This window comes from Heterocephalus glaber, unplaced genomic scaffold, assembly GCF_053883595.1.
Source record: "Heterocephalus glaber isolate CG9 unplaced genomic scaffold, H.glaber_assembly_v1.0 deba00001463, whole genome shotgun sequence".
Lineage (NCBI taxonomy): Eukaryota > Metazoa > Chordata > Mammalia > Rodentia > Bathyergidae > Heterocephalus > Heterocephalus glaber.
The window spans coordinates 10,473,033-10,495,663 of record NW_028258310.1 but is presented as its reverse complement, the minus strand read 5'-3'; the positions used below and the strand labels follow the sequence as shown (position 1 = coordinate 10,495,663).

Here is a 22,631-nt window from a genome sequence, read left to right as displayed (position 1 = left end):
GGCAGTATGTAGAAAGTGGTTTTGTTATAGGGATTGCAGTGTTGGTTCAGCATTGGTAGATCCACCCCCAAAAGTCATCATTTTAACAGAGGAAAGGAAAAAGCCGTATGATCCTGTCACTAGTTGGAGAAAAAGTATTGGACTAAATTCCACAGCTGTTCATGGTAAAAGTTATCAGGAGACTAGAAGTAGAACAGAACCTTCTCAACAGATTAAAGACATGTACTCCATACTTCCAGTGAGAACGCCTTCTACGAATGGAGAAGATACAATGCTTTCTCCTTCAGGTGGGGAACAAGGGCAGATATGCTTACTCTTTATCTGTCCATTAAACTTTGAAACCTAGTCCCCACCAAAATAGTCTGGCAATAAAATGACACAATTAGGATAGGATTGGCAAGGTAGAAGCAAAATCTTTATATGTAGATGAAATGATCATCTACAGAGAAAATACTAAGAAATCTCTAGGAGCCCCTAGACTTGTATTTGAATTTAGCAGGATTAGAAAACACAAGGTATATATAAAAATTCAGGTCTGTGTATACTTGCTATAAATGAAGAATTGGATATTGAAATGTAAAAGTTACGTAGGAGTACAAAGGACCTAGAAAAGTTTAAAAAAAAACAAACAGTGTTGGAAGACATTTAGTACCTAATTTTAAGACTTCTAAAGCTGCAGTAATCAAGGCAGTGTTGGTGTAAGGAAAGATATATAGATCATTGGAATAAAACAGAATCTAGAAATAGAACCACACATATATGGTCCACTGAGTTATGAAAGATTATTTAACATTAGCATTTTATAGAATATAAACTCCATTCAAGAGCCGAGGAAGAGATAGTGTTTTCAGCAAACGGCACTAGAACACCTGGTATCTGTATATAAAAAATTAACCTCAACCCTTTATTTCCATACATGAAAATAACTTGAAGGGATCTGTGAACCTAAATAAGAAAGCCTAAACGTATAAAACTTTAAGAAGAAATTATAAGGGAAAATGTTGTTGTTAAATTTTGAGATGGGGATCTTATTATGTTGCCAGGCTGGTGTTTAATTCCTGGACTCTCAAGTGATCCTCCCACCTCACCCTCCCAAGTAGCTGTGACTATAGGCCTTGGGAAACTGCTTAGCTAAATAGTATGCTTTTGGATAAGACATTTGCAGTACATATCTTAAAATAGGAACATCTGCTGGATCTTGGTTCATGGAGAGAAAGGTTTGTCCTTAGCCCTTGTGCTCCTAGAAATGACTGTTTTGGAGGTGGTGGTGTATGCCTATAATCCTAGCACTCAGGAGGATCACTGCAAGTTTGAGGCCAGCCTGGGCTACGTTGTGAATGCAAGGCCAGCCTGAGCTACATAGCAAGAACCTGTCTCAAAAAAAAAAAAGAAAGAAATGACTGTTCTGTCATGTTCTAAAAAGTGTTAGCCAAGCCAGCATGGTGGTTCATGCCTGTAATCCCACCACTCTAAGGCAGGAGGATTGCAAATTCTAGGCCAACCTGGCCCATATAGCAAGACTCTGTCTCAAAAAAACCAAAACCAAACAAAAAAACGCCAGGAAAAAACAAAGTGTCAACTAAGATCGTCTAGAAAAGTGTTTTGTGAACAATACCAGGTACTGAAACTAGCTTTTTTTTCTAAAGTCATTTCTGTAGCCTCCTCTTTAGGAGTATTTTCAGGTTCATATAATTTACTCAGAGAACTAATGTATCTTAAGTTTTTATTCTGCTTCCTGGGGGTATTCAGTGAGAAAATTCTGTATTGGGCTTTGGTCTGAGAAAAGATAGAGGTATTTTACATCTCAGTAACAATAATTTCTCACAAACCAATAGAATCTTTCACAGTTTACTAAGTGAGCGCTTCCTCATTCTTTACCACATGCTCCTTGACACACACCTGTGAAATAGAAAGAGCAGGGAAATTTGTGAAGAGAAAACCAGGGCCCATAAGTTAAAAGTGATTTACACCCAAGTCATTCAGTGTTAATGGCAAAGTTAGAACTTAAAAGACTGGTCCCCTTCTTTGGTGCCACATCTGTTTGCACTCATCCTTGACTTGGTACCGTAATAATCAGCTTTTCTTTAGGCTTCCTGGCAGAGTAGCTGGTGGCAGTTTGTTGTTTCCCAAGGGAGGCTTTTGCTTTTTGGCCAGAATAGGGGAAGCTGGGAATAATAGCTGAGTAAATATTTATAAGTGACAGAACACATTTAACAGGGAAATGTTTTCTTTCTTAGCATTAATCTAGAAATGGACCATGTCTAATGAACAAGTAGTTTCTATGCTTCTGGAGTGTAATAACCCATTATAATACATTTTACTGAAAGGGGGCTCAGCAGAGATGTAGAGACAGTGGTTGAATATATTCATATGCAGATAACTTAATTCCTGTTCAGTATCAAAGGACCTGGTTTCTATTCCTGGATTTTCTTCTGTCTTTCCCCTCAGTGACCATGGGTCTGTTTTTATATCTCTGAATCCAAGGTCCTAGGTTCTCTGATTTTTAACTACCAAGAGTAAAGATGAAGCAATCTTTTTGAAGTATTCAGAACCAGAGGGTGCAGCTAGGTGCATAGAAGTAATTGCACACCAAAATTACCGATGTGAATTCTGGGTCTAGCCTTGCCCTGAGTCACTATATGATTTGAGGCCAAGCTTTTAACTACTCTGAACCTCAGTAGTAATAATACCTACTGAATAACATTGCTGAGAGTATTACATGAGGTCTTGGCAGTGTTTAGCACTGTGTAGTACCTTGGTCAGTTAATAGTAACTATCACTGCCTTCATTCTTCTGGTACCTAACTATGTTGACCATGAGCAGGTGTCTTTCCCCTTTGAGCTCAGATTTCTTCATTTCTAAAAAGAAGGACTTGTACATTAGGACTCATCCAGCTCTGACCTTTTGTGTACCATGAACAGCTGTCCTTTTACAAGTTGTATCCTAATGTTGTGGTTGTACTGAACGATAAGGTTTGAGAGAGAATGGACACATTTGATTCTGACACTCTTTTTTAAAAAACAGACAACTACTTATACCCGCCGGGGCCATGGGACTTGCACCAGTCCAGGTTGTTCCTTTACGTATGTCACCAGGCATAAACCACCTAAGTGCCCAACCTGTGGTAACTTCCTAGGAGGAAAATGGATCCCAAAGGTAAGGTCCATTGACTATCACTGCATTGGAAGCCCAACAGAGTAAGCTTCCTATTCCTCTTAGGGACAACTCACTTTTTACAAGTAAATACTCATGTTTATTTTGACTGTACAAATAAATAATTTTCATTGTAAATAGTTTGTTTAAAAAAGAAAAACAGGGCCGGGGATTTAGCTCGGTGGTGCCACCACCTGCCTCACAAGCACAAGGTCCATAGTTTGATCCCCAGTACCAATAAAAAAGAAAAGAAAAACAGAATGAAATGTTAGCCATAATTTTATGTCATCCAAAGAAAAGCCATTATTAATTGTTGTTTTCTTGTAGTCTTTTTTGTGACTAAGTTCTATATATTTTTTCATTTCACTCAACTTACCACTAAATATTCTTTAAAAATACTATCTTTAGTTGCTTCACAATTTCCCATGACTATACTATGTTAATTTACTTCCTATTGGGATTGAATTTTAATAATTTACCCTCCATACTAACTGCTTAATTATTATTAGCTCATATCATGTTACTCCTTTAACTCAAGCTTTTTTCTCCTAAAACTCTTCTTAAAAGTGGAAATCCTGGGCTGGGGATTTAGCTCAGTGGTTCCAGTGCCTGCCTCGCAAGCACAATCCTTGGTACCAAAAAAAAAAAAAGGCAATTCTTAACGTGAAATTCAAAGGTTCCTGTAGTCTCTTTTTTTTTTTTTTTTTTTACAGTGTACACTTTTGCCTCCCCTATGTCCCTCTTCTCTTCTTCCCTCCCACTCTCTCTCCCTTTCCTCTTCCTTTCACACTTACTTAGCAGTCATTACAGTTTAACAGTGTTTAATAGTTTAACAGTGTTTCTATCATGTTGTGAGCTTGTTAATGACCGTTAAACCCCTTGCGGCTTTTAGCCATAGAAGATGCTCAATAAATAAATTAGTATCACAGTTAGACCCCTGTGAAGTTCAATGCAGCATGTTTTGTTAACTTGTAATCCTTGGCACTGACTAGATAAACCATATCTACTTCCCATGCTTTTTATATGATGGTAAATTTTTAGGTCCAAAATGTGTTGTGTAGATAGTTAATTCTCAATGAGTTCAGATAGGCAAGACACAAGGACTGGAATAGACAAGATTTAGTAAAATAGATGGTTTTGAAGGATCTATGGCATTTGCCTAGGTCAGTGATGGCGAACATTTTAGAGACCGAGTGCCCAAACTGCGAGCCAAAACCCATTTTTTTATTCCAGAGTGCCAACACTTCAATTAAACTTGAATTTATCATCCAAATATTAACAGTAATGGCAGCATTTGTCTCGATATCCTAAGATCACTGTGGTCTCCTGCTTTAACTATTTTTCAAGTTCTTTTATCCATTTGTTCCCTGCTATGTGATCCAAACCCAGATGACCCCCTAGTGCCAGAGATTGCACAGATCTGTAAAACAGAGACAAGTACAACAGAATATCTCAAGAATGGACTCAGAAATATGCCATGTGATGCTACCTTAAAATCAGAATAACCTGAATTATAGCTGGAATAAACTAAATTTCTGTTAAAAAAAAAAAAACCCTGAATACTGAGGTTTTAGTTTAGAAAAAACTCGTACACTTGGCTCTCATGTCAATAGAGAGGGCTCTGTGTGCTCACAGTGGCACACGTGGCATAGATTTGCCACCACAGGCCTAGGTTTGATAAAACTGGCTTAGGGTAGGATAGTGGTTGTCATGTGTTTAACGTAGCATGATCCCCTGAGATATGTTTATACAGAGACAAGGCTTATTTTATTTTGGCTTAGAATTTGGAGGTTTTAGCCCATAATTTATATCTAAAATGTCCCTCAAAAGTCTCATGTGAGGGCTGGGGATTTAGCTCAGTGGTGCTGCTACATGCCTCACAAGCACAAGGTCCAAGTTTGATCCCCAGTACCAAAAAAAAAAAATCTCATGTGTTAAAAAATGGGGCCTGGTCAAAAGAGGCAGGTCACTGGGGACATGAACTGGAAAGGTGTATTCTTGTCCCCAGCTCCTCACTTCCCTCTCTGCTTGTGGATGCCATGGGTTGAGCAGATTTTCTTCACTATGTCCTTCCACCATGCCATTTCTGCCATGGAGTCAACTAACCATGGACTGAACCCACTAAACTCATCAACCAAAATAAACTTCTCTTCCTTAAAGTTGTGGGTGCCAGGTATTTTGTCTCAGTGACAAGAAAGTACTCTATTATAGTCTGTGATCAGTTGACCAAATTGCTTTGGTGCCATTTAGACAGCACATCATGGTGGGAGTGTGTGACAACACAAAACTGCTTACTCCATGACTAGGAAATGACTGTCTTCAAGAGTACACCCCCAGTGACCTAAAACATTCCATTAGTTCCCACCATTTGAAAGCACCACAATCTCCTAAGAGCACTACTTTGGGGGGGGCAAGCCTTTACCACATAAGGGACACCTAAGATACAAACACTAGCAATAATTAATATAATTCTGGAGTTAGTGTCTTCAATTCAGACTTGCTTCCCAAGTTTTTATCTGTGATCTTGGACAACTTTTTTTATACCTTTTTCTTGATTTAAGTTTCTTCTTACCTATAAATGGAAGTTCAATAACAGTACTGAAATTATCCATGTAGAGTGGTTGGGACAGTTTCTTACACATGTTAAATCCTCAGAAAAATGTACCTTGTCATTTTTGTGATTAACATTAATGTAATTATATCTCTTTTACTGCTGTTCATGTTATCACCTCTGGGGTTAGGAAGGACCTAGCGCTAGTGTCTCAGGAGGTTTTGTTGAGTTCTTGAGCCCTTTTTTCTGCTATATCTTTGAAGCCATCAATTTATTCCACTCTGTTCACCAAAGATGTACTCTGCCAACTACAAAAGGGATGTTAAGTTGAATGCCATTCAGAATCCTCCTTGGTCCTTCCTCACCAATGCAAAACACCTCTGTTTTGTATGACTTTGTAGCCTTTGCTTTTTGAGGAAATAATGGGGGGGGGGGACTTTTCTCTCTTTTGGCCTGTTTTTACTTTGTACTTTGCACTTCTCATGTATGCATGCCCATGTGTGTGTATTTCCTTTGATTGAAATGGTATTTGAGTCATGTTCTCTTACTGAGATTGAGCTCATGACATGAAATCAGTTTTTTTCCTTAGCTCCCAGCCTCTTCTTAACTTGCTAAGTCAGATTCTCCCCCTCCCCCCAGCATTCAAATGAGTTTGAGAAAAATAAGGAAACATTTCAGCATCTGTGCACTTTAAAATTTTAGGGATAAAAGTAACTGGTTATCAGTTAGTTCATCTCTAAGTTTCTAGACTAAGGAGAAGTGACTTGTTAAGTTCATGCAGGTAACTTTGCCAGTACCTTTTCTACTAAATCATACTTCTCAGGCATTGCAGTGCTATTAATTACAGAATCTTAAAATTTCCTGGTTCTGATGTTTAAGTCAACAAATATAAATTATTTGTACAAACTCCAAATATGTCTAAAACAGTCAGGAAATGACTCACCTATTCTGATATTGTCACAGAGTTCAAGCTGACTAAAATAAGCCCCAATGTGTGGCATAGTTCCCAATGAATTGGATGGGACCAAAGAGGAATGTATAAAGTTACTCAGCTCAGATTTAGTCTTATGGGATCTGGACAGAAATTGAGGTCTGGGAGTGTGCAGCTGTTGTATTATCTTACATCTTGAAAGAAAGCAACATCTAAAAATGTAGTTTGGGCAGGGAATGGTGACACACACCTGTAATCTCATCACTCTGGGAGCCTGAGACAGGAGGATCACAAGTTCCCATTCTGAATCACTTAGCAACTTAGTGAGACCCTGTCTAAAAATTAGAAAAGCATTGGGGAGGTAGCTCACTGCAAATGCCCTGGGTTCAATCCCCAGCAACCCCTACACACAAAAAGGGTGTAGGTTGGGAGCAGGGATTATGGCTCAGGGATGAGTACTTACCCTGGTAAGTACCAAAAGGAGTGGAGGGTAGGTTGAGTTAAGGAAATACTGAGATCACCAGGTAGTATTTTTGCTGAAATACTTTATATCATTCTTTCTGCAGAGGATTTTTGTCTGAGATCAACTACTTTATAGGCAGTGTTTTGCTCAAAGATCGCATCTCAAGATATGACTTTAGTCTGCTGTTTCTTTGCTGACTTTTCCCTGTCCTGCAACAAATAAGCTTCTGTGAAATTTACTTGGAAATTTTCTCTATTTTTATTCATCCTCAGGGGCTACTGTGTGTTAGACTCTGAGAATGTTTTACTGGAGAGTTAGCGGTCCTGTTAATGGTCCTTAACCAGGAAAAGCGTACTGTCCAGGTGGTTTTGGAAATGTGGTGGGTTTATAACAGGAGCATAATTTTTAATTTATGTTCCTGAACAGTGAAGAATTGGGCTACTCAAAATGCTGTCTTGCTTTTGCTGACAAACATTGAGAGCCCAAGGCTCTGGTATTTCATAGGATGTGAGGATTTATGAATCTTTTTTTTTTTTGGTGTCAGGGATCGAACTCGGGTTCTTGCACTTTTGAGGCAGGCAGCGAAACCCTAATCTGAGCTAAATCCTGAGCTAAATCCCTAGCCCCGGATTTATGAATCTTGCCTTAAACCACATAACTAATTAGGAGTGGAGCTGAGTGTAGATAGAACCCAGCTTTTGTTTCATGTCTCCTAGTTTATGGTACCTTCCATGATGCATATAGAAGGAAAAAAATTTTCTCAAACCCTTCTCAGAGAAAACCATTGTTTAAAAAAATTTTTTTAAGTGTATACATTTGTAAATATATATGTATATGTAAGTGCTGTTTTTTCCATAGTGGTGCTGACTGGATAAAAGCTAAGACACCCAAAACTTTAAAAGTAGATCTGAGATAGCAGCTGCAATTTTTAACAAGCTTGAATATTTTCTAACACATAACTAATATGTGTGAGTTAGTTTGACCTAGTGTGAAGTATGTGGCATATGTGTAAGTCATTTTAAAGATGCTGAGAGCCTAGGGTTGTATCTCAGTGAGAGAGCACTTGCCTGGCATCAAGAGGCCCTGGGTTTGATTCCTAGCACTGCAAAACAAAATAGAAGATTTACTTGAACGATAAGGTGTTTCCAAAGGATGTGGAAACATGACGTGAAATTGTGACCATACTGGAACCTCATAAAAGTACCACCAAGGTAAAGAGCTTTTAATCCCAGTGTGGCAATATGTCAGCCTCTTTCTAGATACAGAGAATTGGCCTTTGAACAGTCAAAAATCAAACCAAAAAGTGCCAAAATTTACTTGATAAAAAGAGACATGCCAATAAGAAATTTCTCCAGAGAAGACTTAGAGTCATACCAGTTTTATAACTGGACATTAAGTTAGCCTCTTCTCCTTGGATCTCAGTTTCTTTGTATTTTGCCCATACATTATTATTAAGAGGATCAAATGAAAATATTTGTGAATTTTGTCAAAGTATTCTTATTTTTTTCTAGGAAAAGCCAGCCAGAGTCAAAGTGGAATTGGCTTCAGGTGTCTCCTCCAAAGGTTCTGTGATTAAAAGAAATCAGCAGCCTGAACAAAATTCCTCTAAGGAAAATGCCTGCAAACTGACTTTAGAGAATTCAGAAGCTGTAAGCCAGCTCTTAAATGTAGCTCCTCCAAGAGAAGTGGGTGACGAGAATGAGTGGGAGGAAGTAATAGTCTCGGATGCCCATATTTTGGTTAAAGAAGCGCCTGGCATCTGTGGTACAGCAGTCACTAAGATGTCAGTCGTCAAGCCTGAAGTCACCCTGGGGACAACTGAGAATGACAGTTCTGGACTAGAAATACCGCCACCACCAGCCGAGGGGACCAGCACCTCCACCCAACTCCCTGGTCCTAAAAAGCCTACAGGGTAAGTCAGTGTGATTATATGTTATTGGCTGTATATTGAGAACAGCAGCTTTGGAAGTGTTCCATGTTTGTTTTGTCCCTGTCTACAGCATTCATGAGAGGCAGCAGAGCCCAGTTAACAGTTCCCCCTGTAGAGATAGAGAAACCAAGGTCTAGAGAGTTGTAATGATATGCTATCCATACAATAGCTGTTAGATTCCTTGTATAGCTTTTCTTTTTTTTTTTCTATAGCTTTTCTTATCAAACTCCTAAAGCAATTGTTAGAATTTTGTTGGAATAGGCTGTAGGCAGTGTAACTATGAATTAGCAGTCCTGGATATGAGATCTAGAAAGAGAAGCCTTGATAAGGCACCACATAGAAGTAGTCCTTCCTGGTAAAGGATTCAATTTTAGTCATAACTAGAGACTTCTGTTTGTCCTTGGGCATAGTCACTTCATGCCACTGGACTTCAGTTTTTTCTTCTGAAAAATCTTGAGCTGGATATTGAAAAATCCTTATCCTCATAGGCTTAACTGTGCAGACTGAAAAAGGATGTATGTAAAATATACAAACCAGCATTGGCAAAGTCAGTAAGTTTGGGCTTTTTCTCACCTTTTCTTTCATTACTAAAGCCCCTAGATTCAACATGCAGCCCTTTCTGGCGCTCTTTTGTTCTTATAAGGGAAGGTCCTTATTTGTTTATATCAGTGGTTCTCACTTGGGAACAGTTTTACTCCCAGGGGACGTTTCAGCAATGTTTAGAGGTTGTCACAGCTAGGGAGGGACTTGTTGGCAGCATCTAGAGGAATGCTAAACATTCTTTGATACACTGGATAGCCTCAGCAACAAGAAGTTATCTGGGCCTGTATTATACTTTTGTGTCTTTTTAATAACCCCTTAAAGTGTAAGTAATTACTATTCTATTTTCCATAGTAGAAATTTGAGATTAATGAAAGAGTACAATTACTTGCTCAGGGTCGCACAGGTACATAATGGTTGGATTTGAACTCAGTCTTTTTTCATTCCTCACCAATAGGGATGGAACCCAGAGGCTTTCTTCCACTGAGCTACGTTCCCAGCTGTTTTTATTTTTTGTTTACGATGCCTCACTGAGTTGTCCAGGTTGGCCTCGAACTAAAAATCCTCTGTCTAATCTTCCTGATTTGCTGGGATTACAGGCATGCATCAGTGCACACAGCCAAAAATCTTTAGAAAGCCTGATAGTTTACTTACGGTCCTCTAATAAAGTGCTGTATAGAGATTGTGGTTTGCTTTTCTACCCCTTTGATCAGAATTTCCAGATTTCCTTTTAATTTTTAATTTTTTTTCCAGAGTTGATCTACTCACCACTGGACCCAGAACCCCAGAGCTTAAAGGCAGAGCGAGGGGCAAGCCCTCATTACTGGCTGCAGCAAGACCCATGAGAGCGATTCTCCCAGCCCCATCTAATGTGGGGCGAGGCAGCAGCATGGGACTGCCCAGGGCCAGGCAGGCCTTTTCCCTGAGTGGTAAGGGCTGAAACAGGGCTCTCTGATGGGAAGGAATTGGGGTGGAGAATCAAGATGAGAAACTCGGGAAGACTTAATGTATGAAAGTCATCAGTTTTTCTCCTGGTTCTCTCAGATAAGACTTCCTCTGTGAGGACTTGTGGCCTAAAGCCAAGCACACTGAAGCAGCTGGGCCAGCCTGTACAACAGCCATCTAGCACTGGCGAGGTGAAGGTAAGACCCTTTCCTCAGAATGGAGGCTGTTTGGGCATCTGGCCACTTCTTTTTGGCATTTCAGAGTGCCTGTGAAAAGGTAACCTCAGACCTCAGAATTTACAACGGTAGACCTGGGAAGAGGGTAAGCAGAATGATTTCTCTATTTTTAAAGTAATTTCTTGGGCCATGGATTTAGGTCAGTGGTGCTGACGCCCACCTTGCAAGTGCAAGGTCCTGAGTTCAATCCTAGTACCAAAATAAAATAAAATAAAAATAAAGTAATTTCTTTTTATAAATTGAATGCCTTTTATTTAGAAATAATATATAATTTAGAACAAAAAGATTCCCCAAATAAAAGCACTACAAAGAACACCCATATACATTTTACCCAAAGTCATCTATTAAGAAATTAGCTCATTTTATTTTATCATTTTTATTCATACTGCCCTCTTTATGTGTGTGTACATGTACATGTGTGCAGAAAATAGACATAATTTAAGGGTAAGTTAATGGCCTTTTACTCCTTAATTCTTCCTTGTGTATTTCTTAAGAAAAGAGGTATTCTTTTACTGAAATGTCTGCACTATTTAGTCTGTTCATATTCCAGTTCTGTCAATTTTACCCAGTTATACCCATTATATAGCATTTTCTCCTTCACTGTAGGGTCCAGTCTTGGATGAAATACTGGATTTAGTTGTCATATCAATTCAGCCTATTTTTAAAAATGAATGCATGGCTATTGTAGAAAATTCGTCTATTAACAATCTAATGTGCTCTCTTTTAGCTTTCAGGTCTTTCCTTTACTGTGTGTGTGTGTGTGTGTGTGTGTGTGTGTGTGTATTGAGACAGAGTCTCTATGTAGCCCAAATCTGTGTATTCAAATACATTTATTCTTAGGCTTTTTTGGGAAAGTTTTTGTATCCATGTGTAGCCAGAATAATTTATTACCAAATTTTTTAAGTTAGCATTTTTCAAACTTTACCATGACCCGAAGGTAACACACACAGCTTTTTCTTGTGTGTAATACTAAGTCTTTTGTTTGTTTTTGTGGTGCTGAGGATAGAATATAGGGCCTTATGCATGCTAGGCAAAGCTCTGTCATTGAGTCATACCACCCAGCTCAGTGACAGACATTTTTACATCACAGCCAGTAAACATACTTATTAAAAATGTAGGAACTAGGCATGGTGGCTATAATTGCAGGTATTCAGGAGGCAGCGGCAAGGGAGTCACAAGTTTGAGCCCAGCCTGGGCAGCTTAGCAATTCCTTGTTTCAAAATATTAAAAGACCTGGGGATGTAGTTCAGGGCCTTATAGGACTCCAGTTCCACCAAAAAAAAAAAAGCTGTGCCTTTTATATGTGGTCACTTTGTTATATCCTGTTTCTCGTCACAAAATGCTGGTTTCAACTCTTTAAATTAATTTCATGCCCCCTCGGTGGATTGTAGCCTATAATTTGAAAACTGTCATAGACAACAGTGGAATAGTAGAATCAGTCTGCCATCTCCCATGCTCTTTGTCAGCTATCTTTTTTTTGACAATTCTAATCTTTCCCTGGCAAGAATGTCAGTGGGCTTTTTCTTGAAAGTGTTTGCTACCTAGGTGGTATATGTGTGTAATCTTGTGACGTTAAGAAAGGTATCCGGTTAACTTTCAGCTCTCGTAGAGTCCCTTCATATATACTGTGTCACTTGGGTAAACTCCACTCTTTTCTATAGCTTCCCTTTGCCCAACACCCCTGGATATATGTTAAAAGCCACAAACTCTTTTGCTATTCTTGAATCAATTAACAGGTACATAAAATCTTATATTCTGAAAATAAATGTAAATTCACTGTTACAGAATAATTTTAATTTAGAATGCCTTCCTTATCTTTTTCTTTCTTTTTAGTTGTGTAAGTAGTATATACATTCCCTACAGAGCACTGGGCAGTTTTATTGATGGAGGTAAAGAGGGAAAGCAATGTCTTCCTCTCACCCTGTGACACTTGGGTGTATATGTCTTAAGTCTTTTGTTTGTTTTTGTGGTGCTGAGGACAGTATGTAGGGCCTTGTGGGCCGAGGATTTAGCTTAGTGGTTCTGCTGTCTGCCTCGCAAGCATAAGATCCTGAGTTCAATCCCCAGTACCAAAAAAAAAAAAAAAAAAAAAAGAATGTAGGGCCTTGTGCATGCTGGATGACCTCTGTGCTGAAATTGTTCAGCCTTATGTATGTGTGTGTATCACTGTTACATTCTTTTATCATCTGATAGTAGCTGTAATTTTGATTTTCGTGTTTCTAATACATGGTGTTAGAAGCTACACAGAGAGATGTGTCAATCCCTGGACTTGAGCAATGTTCTTTGGTGGGCTGGTGACTGCCAGTTGGCAGTACAGAGGGCTCAGAGCACAGATCTACAAATTCCCTAGGACACTAAGTTTTTTTCAGTACATAGGACCTCAGGAGTTGGGTTGAATTTTAAAAGTGCCACTAAATAACTTGTTCTGATCCACAGCTACCAAGTGGCCCAAACAACAGGACCTCTCAGGTGAAGGTTGTAGAGGTCAAGCCTGATATGTTTCCTCCATATAAGTACAGCTGCACTGTCACCCTGGTAAGTGTGCAGCGAGGGCTGGGATGTCTTGGAAGTTGTCCTGATTTTGTGGTTGAGGGTGTGGAGGAGGCTGGGGGACAGGTTGGCAGTACTGAGAGCCAGAGCAGGATCACATATAATTGATACTGAAGCTCCCACCACCTATACAAGTAATAGCTGCAGGGTGAATCTGCTGGATTAATTTGGAGGTTTTTCCATGTATCTGTAAAGCATGGGGTAGCAGAGTTCAATATGTTTTTATTGAGTAATGAGATGAGAATCCAGGTTTAAATTCAATATTCTTTGGACCTTTTAGCCTAGAAAATGTGTTCCACAAATAGTTGTAGACAGTGTTGCAGCCTGCTCTCCTCCCTAAAACAGACCCGTTTGATACTATTATCCTAAAGCATTTGAGAAGTGCTTTAGTAGAGTAAAGCAGCTCATTTTGTTTAGCCTAATACAGTTGTGAAGAACCTACAGCATGTGTGCCACAGCAGGCTGTTTGTATTATTGAAAGCTCTAACAGGTTTGCCATCACTAGCCAAGTACTTCCCACAAGAGTTTTTCCCTCCCCTTCTCCTTTTATTTTTATATGACGCATATTAACATCCCAATACATGAATATGTGACTGTGGGGTCATCATTTTATAACATAAGCAGCATGGAGCAGTAAAATAAACACTAGATAGTTGAAAGATCTACACCAAATGTAGTTCTAGCTCTGCTCTCAGCATGTCACATGACCCAAGATAAGACTCTTTCCTTCTTCAATTTCATCGTCTTAAAAAATGCTGTGTTAACTCCATAAGGCCCAACAAAGCAAATCCACCAAGCAAGGCAAGAAATTAAAGGGAGAGCGGGGGAAAATAAAAGCCAACAGGAAAATAATGACAAGTATAAGCCAGTGCATATCAGTTATAACCATCAATGTTAATGGCCTCAACTCACCAATCAAAAGAAATAGTCTGGCAGAATGGATTAAGAAGCAAAATCCAACAATATGCTGTATACAAGAAACATGCCTAACTCAAAAATTCATAGACTGAAAGTAAAAGGATGGAAAACAGTTCTCCACATGACAGGAGCCTGGAAAAAAGTGGTAGCTATCTTATTTGCAGACAAAGTAGATTTCAAACCAAAACTAATTAAGAAAGACAATGAAGGCCACTATATCCTTGTAAAGGGAACAATCCAAGAGGAAGAGATGACAATCATAAATATATATGCACCAAATACTAATGCCCCCAAGTATACAAAACAAATATTAATGGACATGAAAAACTAAGCACTAATACAATTGTAGTGGGGGACCTCAGTACCCCACTGTCACAAATAGACAGATCTAGACAAAAAAATCAACAAAATAATAGAACTGAACCAAGCTTTTGAAGAAATGGACTTAATAGATGTCTATAGGGTGTTCCACCCCACAAAATCAGAATATGTATTCTTTTTGGCTGCACAGAGGTCATTCTCCAAAATAGACCATATGCTAGCTCATAGAACATATTTAAGTAAATGCAAAGGAATTGAAGTTATCCTCTGTATATTATCAGATCATAGTGCAATTAAACTGGAGATCAATAGCATAAACCACAAGAATTGCACAAACACATGGAAATTGAATAACACCCTCCTGAACAAGCAGTGGGTCACAGAGGAAATTAAAGAAGAAATTAGACAGTTTCTACAATTAAGTGATAATGCCAGTACAATATACAGGAATCTGTGGGACACAATGAAAGCAGTTCTTTGAGGGAAATTCATAGCAGTAAATGCCAATATTAGGAAAACAGAGCAAGCTCAAGTAAACAACCTAATGCTGAACCTTAAGCTCCTAGAAAAATAAGAGTGAGACAAACCCAAAGCTCATACAAGGAAGGAAATTATAAAGATCAGAGCAGAAATCAGTGCAGTGGAGACTAAGAGAATGATAAAAAAAAGTGAATTGAAGAGTTGGTTTTTTTAAAGGATAAATAAAATTGATAAACCCTTAGCCAACCTTATCAAAAAAAGGAAAGAATGCTAAATTTCATGCAGTTAGGAACGAAAAAGGTGAAGTCACAACAGATCCAGCAGAAATCCAGAGGATGATCAATACCTACTTTGAGAACCTGTACTCTAATAAAATAGAAAACACAGAAGAAATGGACAGGTTCCTAGATACATATGAATTACCAAAGTTGAATGAAGAAGCTATAAAAAGTCTAAACACCCCAATTACAGCCAGTAAAATTGAAAATGTAATTAAAATTTTACCAACAAAGAAGAGCCCAGGTCCTGATGGCTTCACTGCTGAATTCTACAAGACATTTAGAGAAGATCTATTGCCACTACTCTTTTTTTTTTTTAGTTTGGAAGCAGTTTTAATGGAGATGTTTAACTCAACACAGGTACCCCCCAAAATACAAATCAAAATATCATCTTCAGCTGCATAGCAAATATGATTTAAGAATTTAACATCCTTATTTGATCACAAGCATAAATATAAATCGCCATAAATAAATGTAAATTCATTGTACAAAAATCCCCAACAACTCTTAATACAAATATGGTACATTTAACAGTTTCTCAAACAGAATTTTTAAATTTTAAAAATCTAAGCTTTTTTTCTTAGACACATAACAAATCAAAAGCGGGTCAGTAACAATACTAGAGAAGAAAGAATTAAACTCGTCCAGTTTTCATAAATACGTGCTGCTGATGAGCTGAGGAAATGAAAATCTCCCTTGAAAGTGAAAAACCTCAATTTACTGGGCTCAAATCACTTGAGGATAATGTGATTTTTTCCAGAGGTTCAACTTTGGGGTCATGAATGCACGGTGGGAGGGATGAACTGTTGAAACAGCAACTCATTAACTGGATGGTCCCCATCTCTACAAAGCAGTAGTCAAAGATTTGGAATGAAATATAGAACTTAAAAGCTAGTCATCTACCTGAAAGAGAGCCAGCTACGGTTTCCAAACAGAACTGGAGATTCAGAAGGTCCTGGAGCTTAGAGATCTCATGTGGGTTTTGATGGAATGTTCTATCGCATCATTTTGCCATGTGGTATAATCTCTCTGCTACCTTTGGGATTCATCCACAGCCATTCAGAAGAAAAAATCAGAATAAAAAGTGGCAGTGTGAGGCAGGAGGACCCACAAGCTTCCATTCTGAGCCATCTTCCTAAAATAGAAATATTTTCTTTCATGGCTCAAGACCCAAGGTTAGCAGAATGACTTCTCTGTAGCAGTGGTTCTCAAACTTGGATGCACAATAGAATAACTTGAATAGCTTGTGGAAAATGCAGATTTTTGTAGCCCTACTCCCAGAGATTTAGAAGTAGTAGGTTTGAGGTAGAGCCCAAAAATCTATACACAAATATGCTTATCTCACGAAGCTCTGACTTAGGTGGCCTTTGGGCCATACTTGAGTGTATCACAAAATTCTGAACATTTCCTTTGTTCATCCCTTATGGTTAAGTACGAACCAACTGTTTAATGGTAACCATTACAATTCATGTTTCCTAGGGGAGTGGTCACTACTATTCTTTCCATTTTTTTGCTCTTTTCCTTTCCTCCCTGGACAAGATGTATTAAATATTCTACTTAACATGTTCTTTGAAGCTCAGGGCCACAGACTCCTTTGAAAACAATACACTCTGATGAGCATCTTGAAGGCTCCTTTTCCTAAAGATCTCACCACATTTGATGACTGAGATTTGCAGAGGAATTTTGGTTCAGTGAAACAAATGGAAGTAAATATACCTCTGTGAGCCAATCTATACCCCAAAATCTAACTTGAGCACTAGAAGAACAGGCAGTTGACAGCAAAATGGACAATGAAAGTTGATTCACTGTAGTTTTACTCCTCACCTCCTTGTCCCCAAGATGTTTTCGGCCCTGTTGAAATAGCCCCATACTCTTTCCTCTGGGAGTGTTCCTTGAGAGATTCTGTGCCAAGCAATAGAAACAGATTCCATCACTGGCCGAGGCTGTGGGAGCTCCGTGACCAACTTGTTCAGTGCTGCACCCTTAATGTCCATTGCCCTGTGTAGCCCAGGGCTAAGCATTTAAGCTGATTTAAGCCACTACTCTTTAAACTCTTCAATGAAATTGAAAGGGAAGCAATACTGCCAAATTCATCCCTGGAAGCAACTGTTACTTTGATTCCAAAACCAGGGAAAGACACTACCAAAAGAGAGAACCACAGGCCAATCTCCCTAATGAACATAGATACAAAAATCGTCAATAAGATACTGGCAAACAAAATACAGAGGGTCATCAAGAAGATCATACGCCCTGACCAAGTTGGATTTATCCCAGGGATGCAAGGATGGTTCAACATGCATAAATCAATAAATGTAATACACTATATTAACAGAGTGAAGGACAAAAACCATATGATCATCTCAGTAGATGCAGAAAAAGCATTTGACAAAATCCAACACCCATTCATGATAAAAAAAACCCTACAAAAAATTGGAATAGATGGTCTTTATCTCAAGCTAATAAAGGCTATGAAAGACCAACAGCCAACATCATACTAAATGGTCAGAAACTGAAAACCTTCAGGCTAAAATCGAACAAGACAAGGATGTCCACTATCAGCACTCCTGTTCCATATAGTTCTGGAAACAGCCACAGCTATTAGACAAGAGAAAGAAATAAAAGGAATAAAAATAGGAAAGGAAGAAGTTAAACTGTCATCATTTGCTTATGATACAATACTCTACATAAAAAACTCCCAAAATTCTACCAAAAGACTTCTAGACTTAATTGACAGATTCAGTAGAGTAGCTGGATGCAAGGTAAACACTCAAAAATCAATAGCCTTCTTGTACACAAATAACAGACTCACTGAGAGAGAAATTAATGAAACAGTTTCTTTCACAATAGCATCCAAAAAACCAAAATATCTAGGAATCAGTCTAACAAAGGAGACAAAAGACTTCTACACTGAAAACTATAGCACTTTGAAAAAAGAGATCGAAGAGGATATAAGAAAATGGAAAGATATCCCTTGTTCCTGGGTAGGAAGAACCAATATAGTGAAAATGACCATACTTCCAAAGCTGCTCTACAGATTCAGTGCAATCCCAATTGAAATCCCAACAGTATATTTCACAAAACTAGAGAAAACAATCCAAAAATTCATTTGGAACCAGAAGAGACCTAGAATAGCAAAAGCAATTATAGGCAACAGAGACATGACAGGGGATATCATAATCCCCAACTTGAAACTATACTACAAAGCCACTGTGATAAAATCAGCATGGTACTGGCAAAGAAACAGACCTGAGAATCAGTGGAATAGATTAGAAGATACAGAAACAACTCCAGATATACTCAGCTTCCTCATCTTTGACAAAGGAGCCAAACATCTTCACTGAAGGAAAGATAGCCTCTTTAATAAATGGTGTTGGAAAAACTGGATTTCAACCTGCCAAAAATTTAAACTACACCCCTATCTTTCACCATGTACTAAACTAAAATCAAAGTGGATTAAAGACTAAATATTAATGCAGAAACACTAAACTTACTGGAAGGTAAGTTAGGTAGAACTCTCAAAGACATTGGCATAGGAAAAGATTTTATGAACAAATCCTCAGCACTGGAACTTGCACAAAGAATCAACAGCTGGGATCTCATCTTATTAAAAAGCTTCTGTACAGCAAGAGAAACCACCAACAGAGCTAAGAGACAACCTACAATGTGGGAAAAAAATTTTACCAGCTGTTCCTCAGACAAACGTCTACTCTCTAGAATATATAAGAACTCAAAAAAATCAGACCCCCAAATATAAAAACCCGATTCAAAAATGGGCTTCTGAAATGAACAGACATTTCTCAGACAAACAAGTAAAAGCAGCAAATAAATATAAGAAAAAATGTTCAGCATCACTGGTCATTTGAGAGATGCAGATGAAAACAACACTGAGATTCCACCTAACCCCAGAAAGAATGGCTGTTATAAAGAAATCATCTAACCCTTCTCCATTGTTGGTGGGAGTGCAGACTGGTGCAACCACTGTGGAAATCAATATGGTGATACCTCAAAAAACTAGGCTTAGAGGTCCCATTTGACCCAGCTATCCCTCTGCTGGGTATCTTTCCAAAAGAATTAAAAGAATCATACCACAGTGATATATGTGCACGCATGTTTATAGCAGCACAGTTTGTAATAGCTAAAACATGGAAACAGCCCAAATGCCTATCAACTGGAAACTGGATAAAGATGTGGTTTTTCTATAAAATGGAGTACTTTCCCAATGAGAAATGTAATTGTGTTGTATACCTACAATGTACCAATAAAAGAATTTAATACAAAAAAAAAAATGGAGTACTACTCAGCCATAAATAGAAACTAGAGACATTTGTAGCTAAATGGATGCACTTTGAGGCCATACTCTTAAGTGAAATAAATAGGACACATGTGTAAATACCAAATAGTTTCTCTGGTGTGAAATACTAAAAGTGTAAATAAGGTTCAAATGATATAATTGATAATGTGAAATAGGAAGAAAAGGTCTAAAGGAGTTGGAGAAGTGGGAGGGGAAGGGGAAAGGAAGGGGAAAAGAAAAAAATAATAAGAAAATGAAAAAATGGAAACAAGGTCTATAAATAGGGAAGGGTGGAGGGGGTGAAGGGAGGGTAGGGAAATGGGGAAAAAATAAGAACTAAGATGCATCATGTAAAGGTACAAGAGCCCAAAGATGAATATAACTATTTTATACCTAAAATGTACCAATAAACTTAATGAAAAATAAATGCTGTGTTGGTTTGGGTATCTTTGAGGTTTTTGTCACTGTTAATATTCTCTAGCTCTGTTGATTTGTAAGGTAACAGCCAACTAGATGCATTTTGGCACTTTTTCTGATTTCAGTGAGATGAACAGATTTTGCAAGAATAGCTAGATTTTTAAATTTCTCATTTGATGGTGACAGACAGGTTTATAAAGGGTCTTTCAGTATTCAAAACGTATTTATTAGTCAGGTCCCATACCACATTCTGTAGTCCTAGCTACTTGGGAGTCTGAGACAGGATTGTTTGAGCCCGTGAGTTTAAGACCAGCTTGGGCAACACAAAAAAGGAATAAATAGATATAATATACACAAATATATAATACATGTAAATATATTTATTATATTAATATATAATGTATATTTTAATACATTTTATATATATGGGGGAGAGAGAGAGGGAGAGAGAATGAATGAGCAAAACAGCAATTTAGTGGGTTAATGATGCCCAGTCTGGCCTGATCCCTAAAGAGATGATATCTCTTCTCATCGAGAACTAATGAGTTTTATCCTCTGTGCCCTGTATATCCTTGCTATCTTTGGCTGTAGGAGGCTGCTAGGCTTACCATCTGGTGAGAACTGCCCAGGATTCTTTTTCTCTTAGGTTGTCTCTCTTAGGTTGATTAAACAGTAACTTGTCATAGGAACCTAGATGTTAAAATTTTATGCTTTATTAGTCCCAAAGTCACAGTTTATCTTTAGGTAGAGCTTGAAATCTTTTTCCCCCCTTTGGTGTTAGGTTGGAACCCAGGGAGGTCCACATGTGTGCTAAGCAAGCACTCTACCACTGAAGCTACATCCCCCCATCCTCTAGGACTGAAATCTTTAGAAATCTTTAGTTCACCACGATCTAGCATTCCTCATGTGAGCAGATTGCTTATTCTGCCAACTACCTGGACTTTGAAGGCATTTGAATTTCTGACCCTTGAGAGTCATACTTGTTTCACAGATTATACAGCCTGTATTAAAATTAAAAGTCATTACAGAAGTCTCTTAAAAGACTCATTACACTTCAAGACTCTAGAAGTTAAGCTAAATCTGGCTTGTACAGTATTTGCCACTTTCTTGTCTGATTTACTGACAGCTTGTCATCCTGGTTTGGGCTCTTCCCAAGATTGACCTAACTTTTGTAGAATTGAACATTGATCTTACTTTTTTAGGATTTGGGCCTGGCCACATCAAGAGGCAGGGGAAAATGCAAGAATCCCTCTTGTAGCTATGTCTACACCAACCGGCACAAACCTCGGATTTGTCCCAGCTGTGGTTTTAATCTTGCCAAAGACCGGACTGAGAAAACCACCAAGACTATTGTGAGTTCCTCCTCCTAACACATCCCCTGGCCTTCAGTTGTGCTCAGTTGGTGAACCTATTTTAGTGTAAATAAAAGGATTTCCTGTTACATGATTAGTAGCTAGACTATCAGGACTGGAACCAGGTTGGAAGTTCTGAATCTGAGCAGATGCCTGGGCCGTGTCCTCATTGCCAAGATGAAAGGGTCCACTAGTACCTAAGTCTGTTTTCTATTGCAGTAACAAAATACCCGAGATTGGGTAATTAGCTGTTCAGAATAAGGATCCAGAGAGTGCTCACTTTGAAACAGTACCACTCCTTCAATAACTTTTCAGTTAATTAATCTGTGGATTAATCTATTCATGAAGGTAGGGCTCTCATGACCCTATTACCCGTCAGAGGTCCCATCTCAAATTCCATTAATAAGCTGATTTGGGACTTAAATTTCCAACACATGAAATTTGAGGGGCTCATTCAAACCATAGTAACCAGCTCCTTGATTTCTGAGAACCAAGAGTTCAGTCACTGATGAGAATGGCAGCCCAGACCTTAAATACCATTTGGAAGAAGAGTGGAATTTGCATCCTCTTAGCTCTGAAGCCTAGTGCAGCACCTGTAAGTTGATTTATTCCTTCAGTAAATGTAGGAAACAGGGAAAGGGGACATTACTAGAACCTCTGCAGTAAGTCCTAGTCTCCTGTGAGCCACGGCAGCACAAGGCGAATTACAGGAAAGGTAGAAAAATGAGACTGAGAAGAAGCTGAGCTTTGGGCCTGATCAGTGCTGCCCTGGGCAGCAAAGACAAAAGCCTCCAGCTTACCGCAACTTTTATTCAGTACATGGGGAGAAACAAATGTGACAAATGACTTGCAGAAAGTTCAGTACATCCTGCATAAATAAGATGGTAACAGTCCAAGAACAATGAGGAACTGAGTAGATGTTTGTTCCTCCCAGGATGTTTTCAGCTCCCAGGATGTTTCTTGTCTTGGAGAATCACAGCATCACTGGATCATTGAGGTCTCAGTTGTGACCGGAGGCCAAAATGGAATTATGTCTTGGAATTCCATAGCTGGGCTGTAGGCAAGAGAACTAGGCTAACCAAATGATTTTTCCCTAAAATTATGTAGCATTGCTCCCGACAAGTAAACAGTAAAATTCAGTGCCAGGACTTTGTCGATTACATCACCTCTTCTACCAGGTTTCTTGAAAAGCTTTTAGCTGATCACAAAGTTTGGTTCTAGCAGTCTTAACAAACCTGTACTCTGAAGCTGGACCAAACTACTTGAATAGTAATA

The 22,631-nt window shown here is 38.6% G+C and overlaps 1 protein-coding gene across 3 annotated transcripts in view; it reads left to right on the top strand.

Moving 5' to 3' along the window:
- The window catches only part of Hmgxb3 (HMG-box containing 3), a 71,640-nt gene that overhangs the window by 12,732 nt on the left and 36,277 nt on the right, over positions 1–22,631 (top strand). For 2 of the 3 annotated variants that reach the window (XM_004854411.4, XM_004854410.4), the window contains exons 6-11: positions 3,025–3,156; positions 8,610–9,010; positions 10,322–10,497; positions 10,613–10,710; positions 13,186–13,284; positions 21,207–21,356. In XM_004854411.4, the coding sequence (XP_004854468.1) occupies positions 3,025–3,156; positions 8,610–9,010; positions 10,322–10,497; positions 10,613–10,710; positions 13,186–13,284; positions 21,207–21,356 (1,056 nt within the window). The remainder of the gene's footprint in view (positions 1–3,024; positions 3,157–8,609; positions 9,011–10,321; positions 10,498–10,612; positions 10,711–13,185; positions 13,285–21,206; positions 21,357–22,631) is intronic. The other variant, XM_087180595.1, reaches the window with a different exon arrangement.